The following is a 24078-nucleotide window of genomic DNA, read 5'->3' as shown; positions in this document are numbered from 1 at the left end:
AGCCCCCTCTGCTCAGTGAGGACACTAACTGCAGAGTGAAGGGGCTCCCAGCAGCCCCCTCTGCTCAGTGAGGACACTAACTGCAGAGTGAAGGGGCTCCCAGAAGCCCCCTCTGCTCAGTGAGGACACTAACTGCAGAGTGAAGGGGCTCCCAGCAGCCCCCTCTGCTCAGTGAGGACACTAACTGCAGAGTGAAGGGGCTCCCAGCAGCACCCTCTGCTCAGTGAGGACACTAACTGCAGAGTGAAGGGGCTCCCAGCAGCCCCCTCTGCTCAGTGAGGACACTAACTGCAGAGTGAAGGGGCTCCCAGCAGCCCCCTCTGCTCAGTGAGGACACTAACTGCAGAGTGAAGGGGCTCCCAGCAGCCCCCTCTGCTCAGTGAGGACACTAACTGCAGAGTGAAGGGGCTCCCAGCAGCCCCCTCTGCTCAGTGAGGACACTAACTGCAGAGTGAAGGGGCTCCCAGCAACCCCCTCTGCTCAGTGAGGACACTAACTGCAGAGTGAAGGGGCTCCCAGCAGCACCCTCTGCTCAGTGAGGACACTAACTGCAGAGTGAAGGGGCTCCCAGCAGCCCCCTCTGCTCAGTGAGGACACTAACTGCAGAGTGAAGGGGCTCCCAGCAGCCCCCTCTGCTCAGTGAGGACACTAACTGCAGAGTGAAGGGGCTCCCAGCAGCCCCCTCTGCTCAGTGAGGACACTAACTGCAGAGTGAAGGGGCTCCCAGCAGCCCCCTCTGCTCAGTGAGGACACTAACTGCAGAGTGAAGGGGCTCCCAGCGTCTCCCCGTCTCTTCTTCTCTGGTGTTGGTGTGTTTCTGTGGCAGTTACAGCGCCACCTCCAGGCCTGGCATGGGTACTACAGCATGTGGAGTCACTGCACCTGGTTTCATGTGGACGCACACGTTTAGGGGTCGACGCCGAGTGGATGGAAACTTTTTAAGAATGAAGGAGAAAAAGGTTGTTTTCCATCGTGTGGACGAACCTTTATTTTATTTCCATGTCGGTGCCTTTCCACACATCGTTTTCCAGTCCCGACAGTTTGAAAGTTCTCATATTGAATGGGTTTGAAAGGATTTACCGTAGTTGAGTGCGAACAACTCTAACTCCTGTGCTTCTGTTTCCCGAGGCAATAAAAACACAAGTCAGATGCACAAAGCTTGGCTGTGATGTAGGAGTTAAGTTGAGACATCATCAATGTCAACATTTATTGGTTGGTTTTATAACCTGTTGTGTTGTAGCGTGTCATAATTCAGTTCTGCTGTATATCGTGACATAAATGACGCTCAATGACACTAACTAACACTTTTGTTTTCCCCTCAGCAGCGATTCTCGTCCAGCACAGAAGTTATTTTCTGAGCTTATAAGAGAGGCTCACGTTTCGCTGCACAGATGCAACCTGGAGCAGCTGAGCGTCAATAACAACGCACCTCACAGAACCAACACTAAAACCAACGCTTTGAGAAGCAACGGACAGGATGTTTCCAAAAAGGACGGCGTATCGTTGAAAACGTACGGTCGAACGTCACCTGAAAAGAAAGGTGCAACAGTCCCAACAAAGAGGAAAGTGAAGAAGGATAAGGACCTTTTGAATTCATTGAACTGCAAAGCTAATGTCAGGACGGACTCCTGTGAGATCAGTAACGTCGTCGCGGCTCCAGCAGAGTCCCAGAACGCCTCCGTGGACTCAGACCACCAACCAAAGCCTGGAACTCCAGCAGAGGTGAAAGGAAAGCAGCACAAACGGCCTCTACCTCTGCCAGCCCTCGCTCTTTTTCTGAAGCAGCATTCGACAAAATCCAAAACGGCCAAGAGCAAGCTGGACTCCCCTCCCCCGGCACCCCCATCTGAAGTTCTGTCAGAGTCACAGGATTCTGCTGCAGCGCCTTCGGATCACCCGAGCAAAGCACCTGGTCCCTCGGAGGACGTTACGGACAACCAGGCCTCCGGACACACTGATGCAGATCTTCATCCAGAGGGAAATGTTTTGAATATTACGGGACAAGCGATGGGAACCATCCATACGCCTCCCAGTCCCTCAGGCCCAGATGCTGTTGCCTCTACAGAACCAAAGGGACTAGGAGTGAATGATCTCTTGGCTTCTGCTCCAGATCCAGAGCCGGCACTACCAGATGGTGCACCAGTGTTACCCAGCTCAGATCAAGCCTTTTGTTCTTTTCAGACTTCTATATCCAACATGTCCTCAACTGTCTCTACCTCTTCTGAAGCTCACTTTTTGTCCCAACCCCTGGACACAGTGTTACCTGCCCCGAGCTCGCCACACACGCCTCCCATCACTGGGTCTTCCACACTACCTACAGACTCGTCCATAAGGACGTTTGAGTCTTTGCTCCCTGACCCTGAGTGTTCCTCGTTCAGCTTCGACCCTTTGTCCCCTGCGAGTTCTCCAGAACCTTTACCTTCCCTGCCCACCGCTTTAACGCTAGAGTTGGACTCCACTACTTCTGAACCAACTCCCAAAGCAGTATGTTCTGAAGAGTTAAAGCTCAGTGAAGACTCTTCTGCGTCTGTGTTTAAATGGCATACAGTGTTACCTCCACCTCAGCCTTATGTTGACACTTCATTCCCAACATTTCAGCCGACAACACAGGTGCTTCCTTTAGCATCTGTTACGTCACCGTTGTCCCAGACTCCTGACACGTCCTCGTCCGTTCCTCCCCACAGTCCCCCTCCATCATTTGTAGAAAACGACCAGTCGCTGCCCTTCCCTGCAGAACTCTCCCCCCTTGCACTCCAGTTGCCCCTGTCTCCAACCTTTTCTTCGTTAGGTGGAGACGGATTGTCACCCTCACCTTCGCTCGCCGACCTGGTGCATTTTTTCTCCATTGATGGTAACCTGGGGATGGAGGTGGAGTTCACAAACACGGAAGCATTGGTGGTTCCCTCCCCCTCTCCAAGTCCAGTAGAGGCAAATGCTCATGAGCCTTGTCAGGAGGCGCAACCAGTCCCAGCAAACACACCGTGCAAGCGCAAGAAGAAGTCCCGTCAGCGAAAGCCGACAAAGACGGATATGGATCATCAGACGGATGCCTCCGCCTACACCGTTATGCAGCCCAGCCTGGAGGAAGTGGAGGAGCAGCTATTTATCTCATTCACATCAAAGGTAAAGCTAAAGTAAAGGGGTTTGTCCCTATGTTCCCGGGGTCCTATGTTCCCGGGGTCCTATGTTCCCGGGGTCCTATGTTCCCGGGGTCCTATGTTCCCGGGGTCCTATGTTCCCTGGGGTCTATGTTCCCAGGGTCCTATGTTCCCAGGGTCCTATGTTCCCTGGGGTCTATGTTCCCTGGGGTCCTATGTTCCCTGGGGTCCTATGTTCCCAGGGTCCTATGTTCCCAGGGTCCTATGTTCCCCGGGGTCCTATGTTCCCAGGGTCCTATGTTCCCTGGGGCCCTATGTTCCCTGGGGTCCTATGTTCCCTGGGGTCCTATGTTCCCAGGGTCCTATGTTCCCAGGGCCCTATGTTCCCGGGGTCCTATGTTCCCAGGGTCCTATGTTCCCAGGGTCCTATGTTCCCAGGGCCCTATGTTCCCAGGGTCCCATGTACCCAGGACCCTATGTTGCCAGGACCCTATGTTCCCAGGACCCTATGTTCCCCGGGGTCCTATGTTCCCAGGGCCCTATGTTCCCTGGGGTCCCCCTGGTCACATATGCCTCCGCTGATTTAGTTCAGCATTTTGTTCGGGTTAGAGCAGGTGTCTCAAACAGATCCAGTAAAGAGCCACTGTGGCTGCAGATTTTCATTCCAACCCAGCAAGAACACACCTGACTCGACTTATTCAACCAACTAAATCGCCTTCACACAGTTGGATTTGTTGGATCAGTTTGAGACACCTGGGTTAGAGGTCACGGTCAGGGTTAGGGGGTCGTGTTAGGGTCTACATAGACCTGTTTCCCGGGGAATTCAGCACTGAACATACCGTAGAACATCGGACCCTTTTCTTAAAAGAGGGTTCGATGTTCCCCGGTCACATACAGAGCGGGGGAACATAGAACCCAGGGAACATGGAACCCAGGGAACATAGACCCCAGGGAACATAGAACCCAGGGAACACAGACCCCAGGGAACGTAGAACCCAGGGAACATAGAACCCAGGGAACATAGAACCCAGGGAACATGGAACCCAGGGAACATAGAACCCAGGGAACATAGACCCCAGGGAACATAGACCCCAGGGAACATAGAACCCAGGGAACATGGAACCCAGGGAACATAGAACCCAGGGAACATGGAACCCAGGGAACATGGACCCCAGGGAACATAGGACCCAGGGAACATGGACCCCAGGGAACATAGACCCCAGGGAACATAGACCCCAGGGAACATGGAACCCAGGGAACATGGACCCCAGGGAACATAGGACCCAGGGAACATGGACCCCAGGGAACATAGGACCCAGGGAACATGGAACCCAGGGAACATAGACCCCAGGGAACATAGGACCCAGGGAACATAGACCCCAGGGAACATAGACCCCAGGGAACATAGAACCCAGGGAACATGGAACCCAGGGAACATAGACCCCAGGGAACATAGACCCCAGGGAACACAGAACCCAGGGAACATCTGTACGCCCCAAATAAGAGTTCTCCTGTGATGCCAGGATTTGTCTGAAGCAGGTTTTTAGATAATGTTATGTTGAAGTGCACCATCGGCATTCACCAACACCACGTATTGCTTCTGTTAAAACACTGTCCTGGGTAGAAGTGCATGAACACTGATGTCAGCGGGGGGCGGGCCTTGAAAATACTTTATGCCAGATGTGCTGCACCAGTTCTTAGGGCGCACTCACACGGTCGACTCGTACGGTGCCCCGTGCTTTAGGGTCATTGTACTCCCCTCCGTCTGGGCCGCGGCTCGATTGCTTCGTCTGTCCTTCGGAGATTTAGATTTTGAACATTTCATCTGATCAGATCTGCGGTAAACGCTCCTCTTCCACACCAGACCATCGTGAACCGTTCAGCTGCATCTTTTTAAATATCTGTCCCAGGGAACAGCTGCATATAAAGAGTCTCAGGACCACCGTCAATGCTCGTGCTCGTGCATGTGCACTCTTGCTTTACTAAAGCCCACCTCTCTCTAAAGGTTCTAGAGATCCAACCTTTAATGTCGTGGTTTTCCTTCCATGATGCTGGTTAAATGCTCTGGGTCTTGATTCTTTTGGGAACCATAAAGACTCTGTTGCCTGTTTCCTGTTGCGAGGCGTAAAGTACCCCGGACCCCTGAGGCGTCACTGGCAGAAGCGTCTAAAACCCACTTGTGTTTCAGGAAGCCCTCAAACTTCACACGGTGGACCCTGATGGAGCGGTGTCAGAGCCCCAGACCGCACCTGGAGCTCACCTGCAACAGCCAGCGGACGCACCTGACAACGGTAACGCCTCTGAGAGGATCGTGTTCTCACATCCGTACCTTAATGTTTATCATGAATGGGTTTTTATTGGTTCTGAGACGGTGGCTAGCTCAAAGCCAATTGGTCCTGGAAACTGGTTCTTAGCTAACAGAGCCTTGTAGCTAACATGATCTAGAGGCTAACTAAACTAGTTGTGTCCTGGAAATGGGTTTTAAGATAACAGGACCTTGTAGCTAACATGATCTAGTTGCAAACTCTAGTGTTGCCACCCATTACTTATACTATAGCATGCATATACTACGTTTTAACAGTTTTTTAAAGCTTTATTTTGCCTTTATTTAACCAGGTTAGCCCCAGTGAAAGCTCAGATCTACGCCATTTAGCCACCATTACACCAGATCTACTTGCTGGTTATCTACCATGACATGAACTAGCAACACAGCTAGTATCAGACGTGCTAAGAGTTTGTCGATGTTAGCTGCTTTATGTCTGCAGTAGGTAGCCCTTTCCCCTTACTTCCACTGTTTGTGTTAAGCTAAGCTAACACCTCCCTGAACATTGCTCAGATCTGTGTGACCATTTCTTTATTATTATTATTATTAATAATAATAATAATAATGATAATAAAAGGTGTATGTCCCGGCGGTGTTGGTCTTCAGCAGAGACGTCCGAGCGTTTGGAGGAGAGGATCGCCGTCTTTGAGGAGATTCTTCTGAGAGACTTGAAGCTGATGAGACACCGACAGGTGATCCACCCTGTGCTGCAGGAAGGTGCGTCCTCTTTCGCTTTCTTATATTTCACAATAACAACTATCACCACGTCATCTGAATGAACTGATTTTCTCTGTGAACTCAGTCGGGCTGAAGATGAACCTGCTGGACCCGACTCTGGTCATAGACCTGCAGTACCTGGGAGTCCGTCTGCCCATCCCTCCCCCTGGAGTCTCTCTGGAGCCGCTGACCCAGGAGTTACCGCCGCCCCAAGGTCACTACCTTCAGACTGATGGAGAGGGAGCTGTGATATCTGCAGAGCGTCGAGGTTCTTCAGTGTTGGTTCCTAAGGTTCTGTCGCTCTCTGTCTCCAGGTGTCTCTGCAGCGTTTGTGTCCAGAACTGGAAAAACAACAGATGTGACTCAGATCAAAGGCTGGAGAGAGAAGTTCACTCCATCAGAGGCGCCGCCCACTCCGACACCAACACCGACACCAGCACCAGCACCAGCACCAGCACCAACACCACCCAAACCTGAAGGTAACCACAGCTCTGACGACTGTTCCTGGAGTCATCAGGAGAACAACTTCCCTCTCCACGACACATTTCATGTTTCTGATGCTTTTGTGGTGCTGATGTTTTCCAGCTGGTCCCAGTTCAGACCTGCCGAAGAAGAACCTGTCGGCGTTCTGCAGCGACATGTTGGACGAGTATCTGGAGAACGAAGGGAAGCTGATCGACGAGCGAGCGTCCAGCTTCTCTCAGCCCGTGGTGGAGCCGCTGGTGTACGAGCTGCCCGTCCGCAGCACCAGCTACGTCCGGACCCTGGACAGCGTCCTGAAGAAGAAGACGGTCAGCTCGCCCACCTCAGACCTCATATCCGGGTTCATCCCGCCCTCCAAGAGACCCAAACTGCCCGTCAGAGACACCAAATTAACCAGGAAGGAAAAGATGAGACAGAAAGGTCTCAGACTCAATAAAGCCCGAGCAGAAGCAGCTACAGGTCCAACACCTGCAGCCAGTTCAGCTGAATCCCAGCCGGTCCCTAAACCACCTGCAGTCCCCCCCTCGTCAGAACCTGCCGCCGAATCTCCGAAATCAAAGAAGCACCTGAAGGTCCGATTCACCGGGACAGAACCGTTGACTCCGTCTCCAGAGCCCAGGAACAGGAAGAAGCTCAAACCCAAGACCACGTCGAAGACCCTCAGCCCCCTCAAGTCCACAGGGACCCCGCCCGGCGTCTCCGAGGACATGGCTCCGCTGGAGTCGGACTCCGAGCTGGGGACCGCCGCCAATCAGAGTGATGCAGGAAGGCCGTCGTGCAGAAAGCCCGGCGGGCCGTCGGTGCCCTTGATGACCCGAGTTCTGCTGAGGCAGAAGGACCTGGAGGACGGGGTGGTGTGGGCCGGCTGCCACAGGACCAGCATCACCGAGGAGAGGGCCGCCATCGCTCTGACGTCCCTCTTCACTCAGACGGTAAGAGACCGACTTCACAACATAGATGAATGAACAGTCTGGTGGGCCTCAGGACTGAACCGGTTTAAACTGGGCCTCAGGACTGAACCGGTTTAAACTGGACCTCAGGACTGAACCGGTTTAAACTGGGCCTCAGGACTGAACCGGTTTAAACTGGGCCTCAGGACTGGACCGGTTTAAACTGGGCCTCAGGACTGAACCGGTTTAAACTGGGCCTCAGGACTGAACCGGTTTAAACTGGGCCTCAGGACTGAACCGGTTTAAACTGGGCCTCAGGACTGGACCGGTTTAAACTGGGCCTCAGGACTGGACCGGTTTAAACTGGGCCTCAGGACTGAACCGGTTTAAACTGGGCCTCAGGACTGGACCGGTTTAAACTGGGCCTCAGGACTGAACCGGTTTAAACTGGGCCGCAGGACTGAACCGGTTTAAACTGGGCCTCAGGACTGAACCGGTTTAAACTGGGCCTCTTCCCACTGAGCCACCGTCCGCCCCAAGTTGTAATATTTTGAGAGAAAAAGTCTGAAGCTTGTGACAAAAGTTCACAGAAATATTTGATGACATATAATATTCGGGTCCACGACGTCTTCCTGTTTGTGTGACGTGTCGTAGTTTGGATGTAACCCCAGTTCTACGGGGTTACATCCTGAGTAGGTGTGAGTTTCCTTGTGGAGCACGTCCTGATCCGCCGCACCTGTCCTCCTGTTCCTCCCCAGGGTTTCGTCAGTGAGAACCCCACCGCTCCCATCCAGCTGGTCCGCCGGCGGGCCCCCCCCTGCCTGAACGAGTTCTGCAGGCTGGGCTGCGTCTGCTCCAGCCTGGCCCACAGCTCCAGGGTCAGCCACTGCGGACGGCCCCCCTGCATGTTCGGCTGCAGCTGCCTCAAACAGAAGGTGGTGCTCCTGAAGAACCTGGACGGCTCCGACTCCAGCCCCTCGCAGCACGGACACGCCAAGAAGAGGAAGAGGAAGAGGAGGATGAAGATGGCCTACGGTGAGTGCTCCTCCTGCCCTTCATCAGTGCTGCACTTGTCCAATCAGAGAGCTCCTCTAATCTGGATTATTCCACTTCAGTCAAATGCTAAATAAGGCTAACGCTAGCTTATGTCCTGATGCTGAATGAAGCTAATGCTATCTTATGACGTGATGCTGAATGAAGCTAACGCTAGCTTATGTCCTGACGCTGAATGAAGCTAACGCTAGCTTATGTCCTGACGCTGAATGAAGCTAACGCTAGCTGATGTCCTGATGCTGAATGAAGCTAACGCTAGCTTATGTCCTGATGCTGAATGAAGCTAACGCTAGCTTATGTCCTGACGCTGAATGAAGCTAACGCTAGCTTATGTCCTGACGCTGAATGAAGCTAACGCTAGCTGATGTCCTGATGCTGAATGAAGCTAACGCTAGCTTATGTCCTGATGCTGAATGAAGCTAACGCTAGCTTATGTCCTGATGCTGAATGAAGCTAACGCTAGCTTCCAGCAGTGGAAGAGGTGGATTTAGTTGTTGTGGCGGATCCTGAAGAGAAAAATGTAACTGTCGTGTTGTTGAACTTGTAGTCCTGAAGGAGGCGGACAGCGTTTCCCAGCCCGCCGAGCGGGTTCGGACTCTGTGGAGGAGGGGCGATGGAGACTCAGACCCGGTCCACGCCCCTAAACCAGCGCCGCTGCCCCGCCCTGCTGCAACACCTGGAAGACCTGGAAGACCTGGACGACCTAGAAGACCTCCAGGACCTCCAAGATCTCCAGGACCTCCAAGAGCTGTATCACCTGCAGCCCCCGTTTGTCTCCAGGACCGGAGCGAGGACAGCAGCTGTGCCAGAGTCCGACTGTACCAAGAGAAGAAGAAGAGGAGCAGGAAGCAGCTGCAGATGGAGCGCCCTGACCCTCCGACGGTAACTTTAAGCTTTAACACCACAGACGAGTGCAGATGTTGGGATTTAAGGATGAGCTGACGGGTGTTTGTCCTCCAGGAGACGTCCACACACGTTAAGCCCGAAGACTCGGGTCTGGAACCTCTGAGGGACCTGAAGGACCCAGAGACCAGAGCAGACGGGGACGTTCCTAAAGACTCGGGTCTGAAACCTCCCAGAGACCTGAAGGACCCAGAGACCAGAGCAGGTAGTGGTGAAAAACACTTCTGCATGTTTATGACATAATAAAATCTCTTTAACGTGATTTAAATGGTGGGACCCTACAGTTCTTGAGTGTTTGGGTGTGAACTCTGTGTAAAGTGGTGCTTGTCTGCAGCAGGTGTTCCGGTTGCGTTGCCGGACGACCCGCCCCCAACGCCGTCCAAGCGCCTGGTCATCGTGGCGGACTGTAAGTGGGCGAGCGAGGGCGATCGCAGCCTGGTGCTGATGAAGCTGTGCGAGGCGATGGCTCAGGACCGGCTGGACGCAGCATTCTGGATCCAAGAGTATCTCATCAGCCCCTTGAGTCGGACCCTGGAGGGCAGCGGCGCCGAATGCTGCGTCCAGTACAAGATGCTCATCTCCAGACCCAAACCGGAGCGGGAACCGCGGCAGGAACCCGTCAGAGCGCCGGCAGTCCAACGAGAGGAGATGACGCAGCAGCAGGTAAGATTAACAACAACAACACCCTTTACCTTCACCCTGCACCTGCACCCTCACCCTGAACCCTGCACCGTCACCCCGCACCTTCACCCTGCACCTTCACCCTGCACCTTCACCCTCACCCTGCACCTGCACCCTGCACCTGCACCTGCACCCTCACCCTGCACCTTCACCCTGCACCTGCACCCTGCACCTGCACCCTCACCCTTCACCTGCACCCTCACCCTGCACCTTCACCCTGCACCTTCACCCTGCACCTGCACCCTCACCCTGCACCTTCACCCTGCACCTTCACCCTGCACCCTGCACCCTCACCCTGCACCTGAACCCTGCACCTGCACCTGCACCCTGCACCCTGCACCTGCACCCTCACCCTGCACCTTCACCCTGCACCTGCACCCTGCACCTTGCACCTGCACCCTCACCCTGCACCTTCACCCTTCACCTGCACCCTTCACCTGCACCCTCACCCTGCACCTGCACCCTGCACCTTCACCCTGCACCTTCACCCTTCACCTGCACCCTCACCCTGCACCTTCACCCTTCACCTGCACCCTTCACCTGCACCCTCACCCTGCACCTGCACCCTGCACCTTCACCCTTCACCTGCACCCTCACCCTGCACCTTCACCCTTCACCTGCACCCTCACCCTTCACCTGCACCCTCACCCTGCACCTTCACCCTAAACCCTCACCCTGCACCTTCACCCTGAACCCTCACCCTGCACCCTCACCCTGAACCTTCACCCTGCACCTTGACCCTGAACCCTCACCCTCACCCTGAACCTTCACCCTGCACCTTGACCCTGAACCCTCACCTTAACCCTGAACCTTCACCCTGAACCTTCACCCTGACTTTCCCCATGTTTTTGAGCAGGTGCCTGTGAAGGTGGAGCCTCCTGAAGATTGGCAGCGGGAGGTGGAGGAGGTGGATGAGGAAGAGGAGGCGGAGCCACCTGAAGACTGGCAGCGAGAGGTGGAGGACGACATCGAGGAGGAGCAGGAATCAACAGATCAGCAGGTGCATGATGGGAGAGAGAGCAGCAGCAGGGACTTGGAACTGACGAAGAAGAACAAGAGGAAGATGATGGCCAGTTTGGGTCTGCCGTTCCTGACCGGAGTCTCCCCGACCGGATTCCTCTCAGCCAATAAGAAGCAGCCTGGAGGAACGGAGCACCTGGTGCAGGTGAGAGCGCCGCGCTGGGTTTTCACTGCAGTTTGGGGATTTTATGACATGGAAATAATAGATCTTAAAGGTTAAATAAGCAGGACGGCTCCATCTAGAGTCTCCAGATCGTCGTCTCAACAACAAAAAAGAAGTCCAGCAGTGGGGTTGCCAGGTTGGTCAGACCCGGCCCAGTAGCTCCAGGAGACCGGAGTCTGTTTGAGCCTGTTTGAACCCGTCCCCTCCAGAAAACCACAGCATCAAAACAAGGATTAGAGGAGTTTGACTGACAGTTAGCGTTAGCCGTTAGCGTTAGCCGTTGCAGCTAAGTGCAGATGAAAGTGATGTTAGCATCAAGGAGCAGCGTAGCCATGTGGGCGTGCGTTTGAATGGCGTTCCTCTCCTTTCTCTCAGTCCATGGAGTGAATGCTCGGCCTATAGTGACTCCTCCTCCTCCTCCTTCGTCACCAACACGATTTTTTGTGCGGCTCCATCACAAACAAAGACACAAATGTGCTAATGTTGTGTTTTCCTTGTTAATGATTCTGGACTTTTTGTCGTCATTTGGAACTTTTTGCATCAGGCTCTAAAGTCAGCAGTTAAAGCTTAGTGTGTTGAGTCAATGTGTTCAGTGTTGTGATGGCGCTCCGTGTCCCTGCAGGTCAACGGGAAGCTCTATCCTCTGGCCAAGATCCAGCTGGGGAAGATGGGGGCGCTCCACCCGGCCAACCGTCTGGCTGCGTACCTCACCGGCCGGGTGGGGATCAGCAGGAAGCTGCAGGGCTCTCTGTCGTCTGCGTCCGCCTTCAAAGCTCCTCAGAACCAGAGTCCAGCACCGACCCGCTCCTCTGCGGCGCCTGGACTCGCCACAGCCGCCGCTGCCCCGCCCAGATGCTCCCCCACAGGTGAACCACTTCATCATTTTGGGATTGAAAGATTTGTTTTGGTTATGTAAATAAAATTAAAACAGAAAATAAATAAATGTTTATAATAATGAAGCGAGACAACATCCAGCTCCAGTGCTGCAAGAGTATGATGAGAAACGTCCAGAGCAGGGACGGCGTCAGGGCGGCGTCAGGGCGGCGTCAGGGCGGCGTCAGGGCGGCGTCAGGGCGGCGTGAGGGCGGCGTGAGGGCGGGGCTACTTGGGCTGAAGCCCCAAATGTTCACAGTTAAAAAGCTCAACAGGGTTCCTGTCGGCCTCCGTGACTGCACCAGAGTCTGGAGCGCAGCCTTCCTGCACCGCATGCTAGCCAGGAGGAGCTAACGAGCTAGCCAGGAGGAGCTAACGAGCTAGCCAGGAGGAGCACACGAGCTAGCCAGGAGGAGCTAACGAGCTAGCCAGGAGGAGCAAACGAGCTAGCCAGGAGGAGCTAACGAGCTAGCCAGGAGGAGCTAACGAGCTAGCCAGGAGTGGAACCTAGAATCTTCTGATCCGTGTTGTGATTCAGACGCGTTCTCCGTTGCCCCACATCCTGTTTCCACTGGTGCTGCTGTTTCCTAGTGGACGTATTTAATATCTGACGGGTTATTGTTATTAACGTGACGGCAGCAGCAGCAGCAGCAGCAGCTGTAGTTTCATTCCCACTGGTCCGTGTGGGATCAGAGCGTCCTCTCAGTGAGCGTGAGCGTGTGAGCGTGTGAGCGTGTGAGCGTGTGCTCCTCACTGCCTCGGTTTAATATCAGTTTAATATCTGAGGTGTTCGTCTCTGCTGCTGCGGTGAAACCACATTAATCAGAGCAGAGGAGCACGGACGAGTCGTCCCCCCCCCCCTCTGGACATGTGAAAATATCCACAGAGCAATTTCAGTCAAACACACACACACACACACACACACGCACAGGGACAGACACGCACACACACACGCGCGCACATGCACACACACACACACAGACGCACACACAAGCGCACACAGACAGACACACACACACACACACACACACATACATACAGACACACGCGCACACACACACACAGGGACAGACACGCGCACACACACACACACACACACACAAGCGCACACAGACAGATACACACGCACGCACGCAGACACACACGCACACACACAGGGACAGACAGACAGACGCACACACACACACAGACAGACACACACACACGCACACAGACACACACACACACACACACACGGACCTGAACCTGCAGGACCGTGCCTCTGACTCTGTGACTGTGTGTGTTTCAGACTCTGCGGCGCCCAAAGGCTCCCAGCTGCTGATGCTCCAGGTCCCCCCTGCTCCTGTGGGGCTCCCTGTCCCCGTCCAGACCTCCTGCTCCGGGCACAGGATGCTCCTGCAGCCCGTCAAGGCCGCGTCCGGGGTCCAGGTCTACCGCCGACCCGACGGCAAGCTGGTCAAACTGGTTCCTGTCAGCCAGCTGAGATCGGTCAACCAGAACCATCCGGTCCAGAGAGGTGAGGCCCCGGGGGTCCGGTCCGTTATCAGAGGGGTCCGTGAACGGGTTCTGAGGGTCCAGATGGATGTAAACGGGTTCTCTGGGTCCAGATGGATGTAAACAGGTTCTCTGGGTCCAGATGGATGTAAACAGGTTCTGAGGGTCCAGATGGATGTAAACAGGTTCTCTGGGTCCAGATGGATGTAAACAGGTTCTCTGGGTCCAGATGTAAACGGGTTCTGGGTCCAGATGGATGTAAACAGGTTCTGGGTCCAGATGGATGTAAACAGGTTCTGAGGGTCCAGATGGATGTAAACAGGTTCTGGGTCCAGATGGATGTAAACGGGTTCTCTGGGTCCAGATGGATGTAAACAGGTTCTGGGTCCAGATGGATGTAAACAGGTTCTCTGGGTCCAGATGGATGTAAACAGGTTCTGGGTCCAGATGTAAACGGGTTCTGGGTCCAGATGGATGTAAACGGGTTCTGGGTCCAGATGTAAACAGGTTCTGGGTCCAGATGTAAACGGGTTCTGGGTCCAGATGTAAACAGGTTCTGGGTCCAGATGTAAACAGGTTCTGGGTCCAGATGTAAACGGGTTCTCTCTCCTCTCCTCAGCGGTCCCGGCGGCGTCCCTTCAGACTGCCGTGGTCCCCGTGAAACAGACGCCCCTCCGGACCACAGCGACCCCCGGCGTCTCCTCCCTGTCGGGGCTCCAGTCCTTCTCCGTGTCCTCGTCCTCGCCGCGCCCCTCCAGCCTCCTGGCTCAGAAGGGGGCGTGCACCTTTAAGATCCTCCCCTCTCGCTCCGGCGCCGAACCGCTCATCGTCACCTGTCCTAAAGTTCTCCCCAAAGTGGGGACGCCGCCGGGCTCCTTCGCGGTTCTTCAGCCTCACCCCCCCACCGCCACCACCAACGCCGCCGCCGCCGCCACCCTGGTGAAGCTCATCTCCCTGAAACCCTCCACGGGCCGGGGCGCCGAGCTCGGGGTCAAAACGGTGACGGCGTCTGCGGTCGCCTCTGAGAAACCCGCAGTCCAGACCGCCCCAGCTCCAGCGCCCGTCCCCCCGGTGGAGCCGGAGCTGGAGCCTGAGGTGGCCCGAGACCTGCTGGACCTGGACATCGTCTGCGTGGACGACGAGACGGCGCTCGGCTCCACGGAGACGGCGAGCAGCGAGACGGACAACTCGTCCGACATGAGCGACGACAGCGACGGAGAGAAGGAGCCGATCCCCAAACAGGTGAGAGCGCACTTCTTCTCTGGTTCTTCAGAACTCTTCTTCTCTGGTTCTTCAGAACTCTTCTTCTCTGGTTTTTCAGAACTCTTCTTCTCTTGTTCTTCAGAACTCTTCTTCTCTGGTTCTTCAGAACTCTTCTTCTCTGGTTTTTCAGAACTCTTCTTCTCTGGTTCCTCAGAACTCTTCTTCTCTGGTTCTTCAGAACTCTTCTTCTCTGGTTTTTCAGAACTCTTCTTCTCTGGTTCTTCAGAACTCTTCTTCTCTTGTTCTTCAGAACTCTTCTTCTCTGGTTCTTCAGAACTCTTCTTCTCTGGTTCTTCAGAACTCTTCTCTGGTTCTTCAGAACTCTTCTTCTCTTGTTCTTCAGAACTCTTCTTCTCTTGTTCTTCAGAACTCTTCTTCTCTTGTTCTTCAGAACTCTTCTTCTCTGGTTTTTCAGAACTCTTCTTCTCTTGTTCCTCAGAACTCTTCTTCTCTTGTTCCTTCAGAACTCTTCTTCTCTTGTTTTGCAGAACTCTTCTTCTCTGGTTCTTCAGAACTCTTCTTCTCTTGTTTTGCAGAACTCTTCTTCTCTGGTTCTTCAGAACTCTTCTTCTCTTGTTCTTCAGAACTCTTCTTCTCTGGTTCTTCAGAACTCTTCTTCTGTGGTTCCTCAGAACTCTTCTTCTCTGGTTCCTCAGAACTCTTCTTCTCTGGTTCCTCAGAACTCTTCTTCTCTGGTTCTTCAGAACTCTTCTTCTCTGGTTCTGCAGAACTTCTTCAGAGTTCAGGTCGTTTGTATTTGGATCACTTCTGTTACTTCACAATAAAAGCGTTTTAAACGGGACTTTTATTGTGAAGCTGTTCCAGGAAGTGAACAGTGTTTGTTTAACTCTTCCTCAGGATCAGCGGATCAACAACAACAACAACAAAAGCCACGACGTAAGAACATCGACTGCTAAAGTTCAGAGTCAAACAACAACAATCAAACAACAACAACATTCAAACAACAACAACATTCAAACAACAACAACATTCAAACAACAACATTCAAACAACAACAACATTCAAACAACAACAACATTCAAACAACAACATTCAAACAACAACAACAACATTCAAACAACAACAACATTCAAACAAAAACAACATTCAAACAAAAACAACAACATTCAAACAACAACAACGTTCAAACAACAACATTCAAACAACAACAACAACATTCAAACAACAACATTCAAACAACAACAACATTCAAACAACAACAATCAAACAACAACATTCAAACAACAACATTCAAACAACAACAACATTCAAACAACAACAACATTCAAACAACAACAACATTCAAACAACAACAACAACATTCAAACAACAACAATCAAACAACAACAATCAAACAACAACATTCAAACAACAACAACAACATTCAAACAACAACAACAACATTCAAACAACAACAACATTCAAACAACAACAATCAAACAACAACATTCAAACAACAACAACATTCAAACAACAACAATCAAACAACAACATTCAAACAACAACAACATTCAAACAACAACAACATTCAAACAACAACAACATTCAAACAACAACATTCAATCAAACAACAACATTCAAACAACAACAACATTCAAACAACAACATTCAAACAACAACAACGTTCACACAACAACAACATTAAAAACACAAACAAACAAAAACACCTTCTGGAGTCCAGAGAGAGTTTGAATCCCCCCCAGAGCTGCTTCACTGACCTCTCCTGTGTTTGTCTGTTTGTGTGTTGTGTGTTTGTTTGTTTGTTGTGTGTTTGTTTGTTTGTTTGTTTGTGTGTCTGTTGTTTGTGTGTCTGTCTGCAGCGTTCCCTTCACAACGCGTTGGAGAAGGAGCGTCGGGGGAAGTTGCGTCAGCTGTTCGAGGGTCTGAGGAGAGAAGTGGGTCTGACGGAGGAGAAGAGCTCCAAGATCCTGACGCTCACCACAGGTCAGTCCGTCTGTCTGTCCGTCTGTCTGTCTGTCTGTCTGTCTGTACGTCTGTCTGTGTGTCTGTCTGTACGTCTGTACGTCTGTGTGTCTGTCTGTCTGTCTGTCTGTACGTCTGTCTGTCTGTCTGTACGTCTGTCTGTCCGTCTGTCTGTCTGTCTGTCTGTCTGTCTGTCTGTACGTCTGTCTGTCTGTCTGTACGTCTGTCTGTCTGTACGTCTGTCTGTGTGTCTGTCTGTACGTCTGTACGTCTGTCTGTACATCTGTACGTCTGTCTGTCTGTCTGTACGTCTGTCTGTACGTCTGTACGTCTGTGTGTCTGTCTGTCTGTCTGTCTGTCTGTCTGTACGTCTGTCTGTACGTCTGTCTGTCTGTGTCTGTACGTCTGCCTCTCTGTCTGTCTCACGCCTCTTGTTGTTGTTGTTGATGTTGTTGTTGTTGTTGTTGATGATGTTGTTGTTGTTGTTGTTGTTGTTGATGATGATGATGATGATGATGATGTTGTTGTTGTTGTTGTTGTTGTTGGTGCTCAGGCCGTGCAGGAGATCCAGAGGCTGTCGTCCGCTGACGCACTTCTGCAGAAGAAGAAGAGGAGGCTGACGGAGAGGAGAACCAGTTCCTCGCCATCATCGCTCCCACGACAGGTCAGACGCCGACACGCACCTTTATGTTATTAACAATATGGTCGGGTGACGCGTGGTTGGTTGGGTTGACGGCGTGTTGGGTGACGCCGTGGTTGGTTGGGTGATGCCGTGGCGGCGTGGTTGGGTGGCGCGTGGTTGGTTGGGTGACGGCGGTGGTCGGGTGACGGCAATGGTCGGGTGACGGCGTGGTCGGGTGGCGGCGTGGTCGGGTGGCGCATAAGTTTCCAGTTTCTAGAATATTGATTTTTCTGTGTTTTGCAGAGGAGATCAGCGTCACACGCCACGGATCAGCTGATCAGCCAGAGCGCCAAGGGAGTGGACGTCGCCACGGAGACGCGAGGGAGGCGGAGTCGTCCGAGGAGACGGCCTCCGCGTCTGAGGACGAGAAGCTCGTTACCAAGACGACCAACTTCATCACGGTCACCAACGTACGAAGCGTCGAACATTTACATTTAAAAACAACAAAAACACAAAGACGAGTTCAGTTTCCATGGTTTCAGGCGGAGGACGCGGTCCAGAGCGTTGCCGTGGAGACGCTGAAGGAGCGGGTTCGTCTGAACGGCGCTCAGAGGCGTTTGGCGAGGATCATGAGGAACGTGGACTCGGAGTAAGAACCGCGTGCGTGACATCGTGACATCATCAGCTGCTCGTTATTTAAAATGTTCTCGCTCCACAGAAGCGGTTTGAGCGTGAAGAGGCTGCTCGCTGCTCAGAGCGCCAGCGATGCCACGAACGCCACCAACGCCACGCACGCCACCAACGCCAACGACGCCACGCAGTCTCCAGAGCGCCGCCTGCTGCAGGTACACACGCTCTTCCTCCTCACTTCCTGTCTGTAGCGTGCTGCTGTAGTTGTTAAAGTGGCGTTTGTGTCTCAGGCTCATCAGGAGATCCAGACGCTGGAGACGGAGACGCACCGACTGAAGAGTCTGAAGATCTGTCTGAGTGAGCAGAGAGACGCCTTCATCAGGGAGATCTGCCGCCGCTCAGGTGACCATGACGACGACGATGATGATGATGATGATGATGATGATGATGATGATGAGTCATGACACCAACTGATAACATGTTCAGTATTAATATAACTAGAGTAAAATATTACTGCCAGGACCCGTCCCCTCATGGTGGTTCAGGTTGAGTCCCTGTGACCCTGAGGGCTGTGGTCTGGACCCGTCCCCTCATGGTGGTTCAGGTTTGAGTCCCTGTGACCCTGAGGGCTGTGGTCTGGACCCGTCCCCTCATGGTGGTTCAGGTCTGAGTCTCTGTGAACCTGAGGGCTGTGGTCTGGGACCCGTCCCCTCATGGTGGTTCAGGTTTGAGTCCCTGTGACCCTGAGGGCTGTGGTCTGGACCCGTCCCCTCATGGTGGTTCAGGTTTGAGTCCCTGTGACCCTGAGGGCTGTGGTCTGGACCCGTCCCTCATGGTGGTTCAGGTCTGAGTCCCTGTGACCCTGAGGGCTGTGGTCTGGACCCGTCCCCTCATGGTGGTTCAGGTCTGAGTCCCTGTGACCCTGAGGGCTGTGGTCTGGACCCGTCCCCTCATGGTGGTTCAGGTCTGAGTCCCTGTGACCCTGAGGGGCTGTGGTCTGGACCCGTCCCCTCATGGTGGTTCAGGTCTGAGTCCCTGTGAACCTGAGGGCTGTGGTCTGGACCCGTCCCCTCATGGTGGTTCAGGTCTGAGTCCCTGTGAACCTGAGGGCTGTGGTCTGGACCCGTCCCCTCATGGTGGTTCAGGTCTGAGTCCCTGTGAACCTGAGGGCTGTGGTCTGGACCCGTCCCCTCATGGTGGTTCAGGTCTGAGTCCCTGTGACCCTGAGGGCTGTGGTCTGGACCCGTCCCCTCATGGTGGTTCAGGTCTGAGTCCCTGTGAACCTGAGGGCTGTGGTCTGGACCCGTCCCCTCATGGTGGTTCAGGTCTGAGTCCCTGTGACCCTGAGGGCTGTGGTCTGGACCCGTCCCCTCATGGTGGTTCAGGTCTGAGTCCCTGTGACCCTGAGGGCTGTGGTCTGGACCCGTCCCCTCATGGTGGTTCAGGTCTGAGTCCCTGTGAACCTGAGGGCTGTGGTCTGGACCCGTCCCCTCATGGTGGTTCAGGTCTGAGTCCCTGTGACCCTGAGGGCTGTGGTCTGGACCCGTCCCCTCATGGTGGTTCAGGTCTGAGTCCCTGTGAACCTGAGGGCTGTGGTCTGGACCCGTCCCCTCATGGTGGTTCAGGTCTGAGTCCCTGTCTACTGCAGTGATAATCTGGGGTTTAAAGGTGGCTCTAACCTGTGTGTGTGTGTGTGTGTGTGTGTGTGTGTGTGTGTGTGGTGTGTGTGTGTGTGTGTGTGTGTGTGTGTGTGTGTGTGTGTGTGTGTGTGTGTGTGTGTGTGTGTGTGTGTGTGTGTGTGTGTGTGTGTGTGTGGTGTGTGTGGTGTGTGTGTGTGTGTGTGTGTGTGTGTGTGTGTGTGTGTGTGTGTGTGTGTGTGTGTGTGTGTGTGTGTGTGTGTGTGTGTCAGGTAAAAGTGAGCAGAGAATCCGGAGGAAGTTGCAGCACCACCTGTCGTCCAATCAGAGGAGGACGAAGAAGGAGAGACACCGAACAGCCAATCAAGGGGGCGGAGCCTCTGACCCTGCAGCAGGCGACTCCACTGACGACGACGTCATCTCGTCTTCATACCTGCAGCAGCAGACTTCACAAGCTCCTCCCACTCCTGCTTCTTCCCCGCCTGCAGCCACACCTGTCCCAACACCTGCCCTGTCACCTGTCCTGTCACCCGTCCAGCCTCGGGGCGCCCCGGCTCCTCCCGGTGTTTCCCACACTGCTCCGGCGGTGAGGGACAGGCCGAGGACCGTCCCCAACATCCTGTCTCGCAGGAAGTCTCCCGCTGCGTCTCAGTCCGTTCAGGTGCTACCGGCGGAGGTTCTGTCCGTGGTTGGTGCTTCGTTGCCGGGGCAACCGGTCCTGACCCTGAGCCAGTTGATGACGAGCCCGGCGGTGCTGCAGACGCCTCCGCCAGGTACCGACCGCTTACTGCCGCTCTGATCTCTGCATCGACATGCTTTTATTTTGAAGTAAGACGTGTCCTCTTCCTGTCTGCAGGCGTGGCCTCAGTCACCCTCAACATCCCCAGTCTGACCAATCAGCACATCCACCTGACCTCACTGCCCCGCCCCCCAACGGTAAGATCTACGGAAGCCCCGCCCCCTTCACCGTCACTAACCTCACAGGTAACTAACCTCACAGGTAACTAACCTCACAGGTAACTAACTAACCTCACAGGTAACTAACTAACCTCACAGGTAACTAACCTCACAGGTAACTAACTAACCTCACAGGTTAACTAACCTCACAGGTAACTAACCTCGACAGGTAACTAACCTCACAGGTAACTAACCTCACAGGTAACTAACCTCACAGGTAACTAACTAACTAACCTCACAGGTAACTAACTAACTAACTAACCTCACAGGTAACTAACTAACCTCACAGGTAACTAACCTCACAGGTAACTAACCTCACAGGTAACTAACCTCACAGGTAACTAACCTCACAGGTAACTAACCTCACAGGTAACTAACTAACTAACCTCACAGGTAACTAACTAACTAACTAACCTCACAGGTAACTAACCTCACAGGTAACTAACTAACCTCACAGGTAACTAACTAACCTCACAGGTAACTAACTAACTAACCTCACAGGTAACTAACTAACTAACTAACCTCACAGGTAACTAACCTCACAGGTAACTAACTAACTAACCTCACAGGTAACTAACCTCACAGGTAACTAACCTCACAGGTAACTAACCTCACAGGTAACTAACCTCACAGGTAACTAACCTCACAGGTAACTAACTACCTCACAGGTAACTAACCTCACAGGTAACTAACTAACCTCACAGGTAACTAACCTCACAGGTAACTAACTGACCTCACAGCTAACTAACCTCACAGGTAACTAACCTCACAGGTAACTAACTGACCTCACAGGTAACTAACCTCACAGGTAACTAACTAACCTCACAGGTAACTAACTAACCTCACAGGTAACTAACCTCACAGGTAACTAACCTCACAGGTAACTTACTAACCTCACAGGTAACTAACCTCACAGGTAACTAACCTCACAGGTAACTAACTAACTAACTAACCTCACAGGTAACTAACCTCACAGTAACTAACCTCACAGGTAACTAACCTCACAGGTAACTAACTAACTAACCTCACAGGTAACTAACTAACCTCACAGCTCACAGCTAACTAACTAACCTCACAGGTAACTAACCTCACAGGTAACTAACTAACCTCACAGGTAACTAACCTCACAGGTAACTAACTAACCTCACAGGTAACTAACTAACCTCACAGGTAACTAACTAACCTCACAGGTAACTAACTAACTAACCTCACAGGTAACTAACTAACTAACTAACCTCACAGGTAACTAACCTCACAGGTAACTAACTAACTAACCTCACAGGTAACTAACCTCACAGGTAACTAACCTCACAGGTAACTAACTGACCTCACAGCTAACTAACCTCACAGGTAACTAACCTCACAGGTAACTAACTGACCTCACAGGTAACTAACCTCACAGGTAACTAACCTCACAGGTAACTAACCTCACAGGTAACTAACCTCACAGGTAACTAACCTCACAGGTAACTTACTAACCTCACAGGTAACTAACCTCACAGGTAACTAACCTCACAGGTAACTAACCTCACAGGTAACTAACCTCACAGGTAACTTACTAACCTCACAGGTAACTAACCTCACAGGTAACTAACCTCACAGGTAACTAACCTCACAGGTAACTAACTAACCTCACAGGTAACTAACCTCACAGGTAACTAACTAACCTCACAGGTAACTAACCTCACAGGTAACTAACCTCACAGGTAACTTACTAACCTCACAGGTAACTAACCTCACAGGTAACTAACCTCACAGGTAACTAACCTCACAGGTAACTAACTGACCTCACAGGTAACTAACCTCACAGGTAACTAACTAACTAACCTCACAGGTAACTAACTAACTAACCTCACAGGTAACTAACTAACTAACCTCACAGGTAACTAACTAACCTCACAGGTAACTAACCTCACAGGTAACTAACCTCACAGGTAACTAACTAACCTCACAGGTAACTAACTAACCTCACAGGTAACTGACCTCACAGGTAACTAACCTCACAGGTAACTAACTAACCTCACAGGTAACTAACCTCACAGGTAACTAACTAACCTCACAGGTAACTAACCTCACAGGTAACTAACCTCACAGGTAACTAACTAACCTCACAGGTAACTAACCTCACAGGTAACTAACTAACCTCACAGGTAACTAACCTCACAGGTAACTAACTAACCTCACAGGTAACTAACTAACCTCACAGGTAACTAACCTCACAGGTAACTAACTACCTCACAGGTAACTAACTAACCTCACAGGTAACTAACCTCACAGGTAACTACCTCACAGGTAACTAACCTCACAGGTAACTAACTAACCTCACAGGTAACTAACCTCACAGGTAACTAACCTCACAGGTAACTAACCTCACAGGTAAACGACTCGTCAGCTGATGTTGTTTATGTTTATTTATTTAAGTCGTTTTCATCTTTTACAGCGGCAGACATCAACAACCTGCTTCAGCTGGTTCAACCCTCAACTACACAACAACAACAACAACAGACACAACCACAACAACAGACACAACAACAACAGCAGCAGACACAACAACAACAGACACTACAACAACAGACACAACAACAACAACAACAACAACAGACACAACAACAACAACACACACAACAACAGCAACAACAGACACAACAACAACAGACACAACAACAGACACAACAACAACAACGGGACACAACAACAACAGACACCGCCCCTGCAGCAGGAGGTCCCAGCAGGTCTGGTCCTCTCCTCAGACCTGCCTCTGCGCCGCGCTGATGTCACGGCGGCGCCACCCTCCGCTCAGAGCCCGTCGTACCCTCCTTTGGGGGCGGAGCCTGTCGAGGGCGGGGGCCTCTGGGGGCGGGGCCTCTAGAGCCTGTGAGGGCGTCTGAGACCAGAGACGATGAAAGTCTGACGTCGCTGCTCAACGAGATCGTCTTCCTCAACCAAACGACCACGGCCTCGGCCGTCCCGTCACCGGGGCAACCTTCCTGTGAGGACGCTGTGGTGGGCGGAGCCAAGGAACCAGGACACAGACGCGGCCCCTGGCTCCTGGAGCTGGACTCTGATGAAGTTACCAAGGAGGGGGCGGGGCTTCACAACCACACAAAGAGGACACCACGGCCTGGACCTGCCAACGGGAGCGTCACAGGTGGCGTCCTGGCCCCGCCCCCTCTGCTGCAGATGAAGGTGGGCGGAGCCAAGGTGGCGGACCCCAGCAGCAGTGGTGGAGCAGCAGCAGGGGAAGGAGGAGGCGGCGGGGGCAGGAGGGCGGGTGGCGTGGCCTGGAGGCCGATGCCGAGGCTGGTTCCTCTGGGGCTGAGAGGAAACCCGCCCTGATGACATCACAGC

General features: G+C 52.7%; 2 protein-coding genes across 2 annotated transcripts in view; both read left to right on the top strand.

Moving 5' to 3' along the window:
- The window catches only part of mgaa (MAX dimerization protein MGA a), a gene marked incomplete at its 3' end in the record, with an annotated part of 22028 nt that extends 3940 nt beyond the window's left edge, over positions 1-18088 (top strand). The window contains exons 3-21 of the mRNA XM_083924517.1: positions 1323-3123; positions 5287-5389; positions 6028-6138; positions 6224-6352; positions 6453-6617; positions 6724-7553; positions 8270-8546; positions 9112-9446; positions 9525-9672; positions 9802-10130; positions 11005-11313; positions 11954-12197; positions 13493-13720; positions 14318-14940; positions 15820-15858; positions 16782-16905; positions 17486-17548; positions 17810-17936; positions 18049-18088. Coding sequence (XP_083780643.1) covers positions 1323-3123; positions 5287-5389; positions 6028-6138; positions 6224-6352; positions 6453-6617; positions 6724-7553; positions 8270-8546; positions 9112-9446; positions 9525-9672; positions 9802-10130; positions 11005-11313; positions 11954-12197; positions 13493-13720; positions 14318-14940; positions 15820-15858; positions 16782-16905; positions 17486-17548; positions 17810-17936; positions 18049-18088 — 6025 coding nt within the window. The remainder of the gene's footprint in view (positions 1-1322; positions 3124-5286; positions 5390-6027; positions 6139-6223; positions 6353-6452; positions 6618-6723; positions 7554-8269; positions 8547-9111; positions 9447-9524; positions 9673-9801; positions 10131-11004; positions 11314-11953; positions 12198-13492; positions 13721-14317; positions 14941-15819; positions 15859-16781; positions 16906-17485; positions 17549-17809; positions 17937-18048) is intronic.
- On the top strand, positions 17435-24072 carry LOC310955003 (uncharacterized protein). Its single transcript, XM_083924719.1, has 8 exons — positions 17435-17548; positions 17810-17976; positions 18049-18155; positions 18225-18351; positions 18427-18538; positions 20046-20546; positions 20630-20757; positions 23171-24072. Exons 3-8 carry the CDS (start codon positions 18136-18138, stop codon positions 23597-23599), a joined length of 1317 nt encoding a protein of 438 aa, XP_083780845.1. The 5' UTR covers positions 17435-17548; positions 17810-17976; positions 18049-18135; the 3' UTR covers positions 23600-24072.
- Positions 24073-24078: the final 6 nt, after the last annotated feature.

This window comes from Echiichthys vipera (assembly GCF_963691815.1).
Source record: "Echiichthys vipera genome assembly, chromosome: 12".
NCBI lineage: Eukaryota > Metazoa > Chordata > Actinopteri > Perciformes > Trachinidae > Echiichthys > Echiichthys vipera.
This window is presented reverse-complemented; position numbering and strand designations above follow the sequence as displayed.

Excerpts from the sequence above, each read along its gene's own strand:
- LOC310955003 (XM_083924719.1), top strand. The coding sequence starts at position 18,136 with ATGAGGAACGTGGACTCGGA. Across the intron at positions 18,156-18,224 it reads ATGAGGAACGTGGACTCGGA|AAGCGGTTTGAGCGTGAAGA; the intron begins GTAAGAACCGCG and ends CTCGCTCCACAG. Across the intron at positions 18,539-20,045 it reads GGAGATCTGCCGCCGCTCAG|GTAAAAGTGAGCAGAGAATC; the intron begins GTGACCATGACG and ends TGTGTGTGTCAG.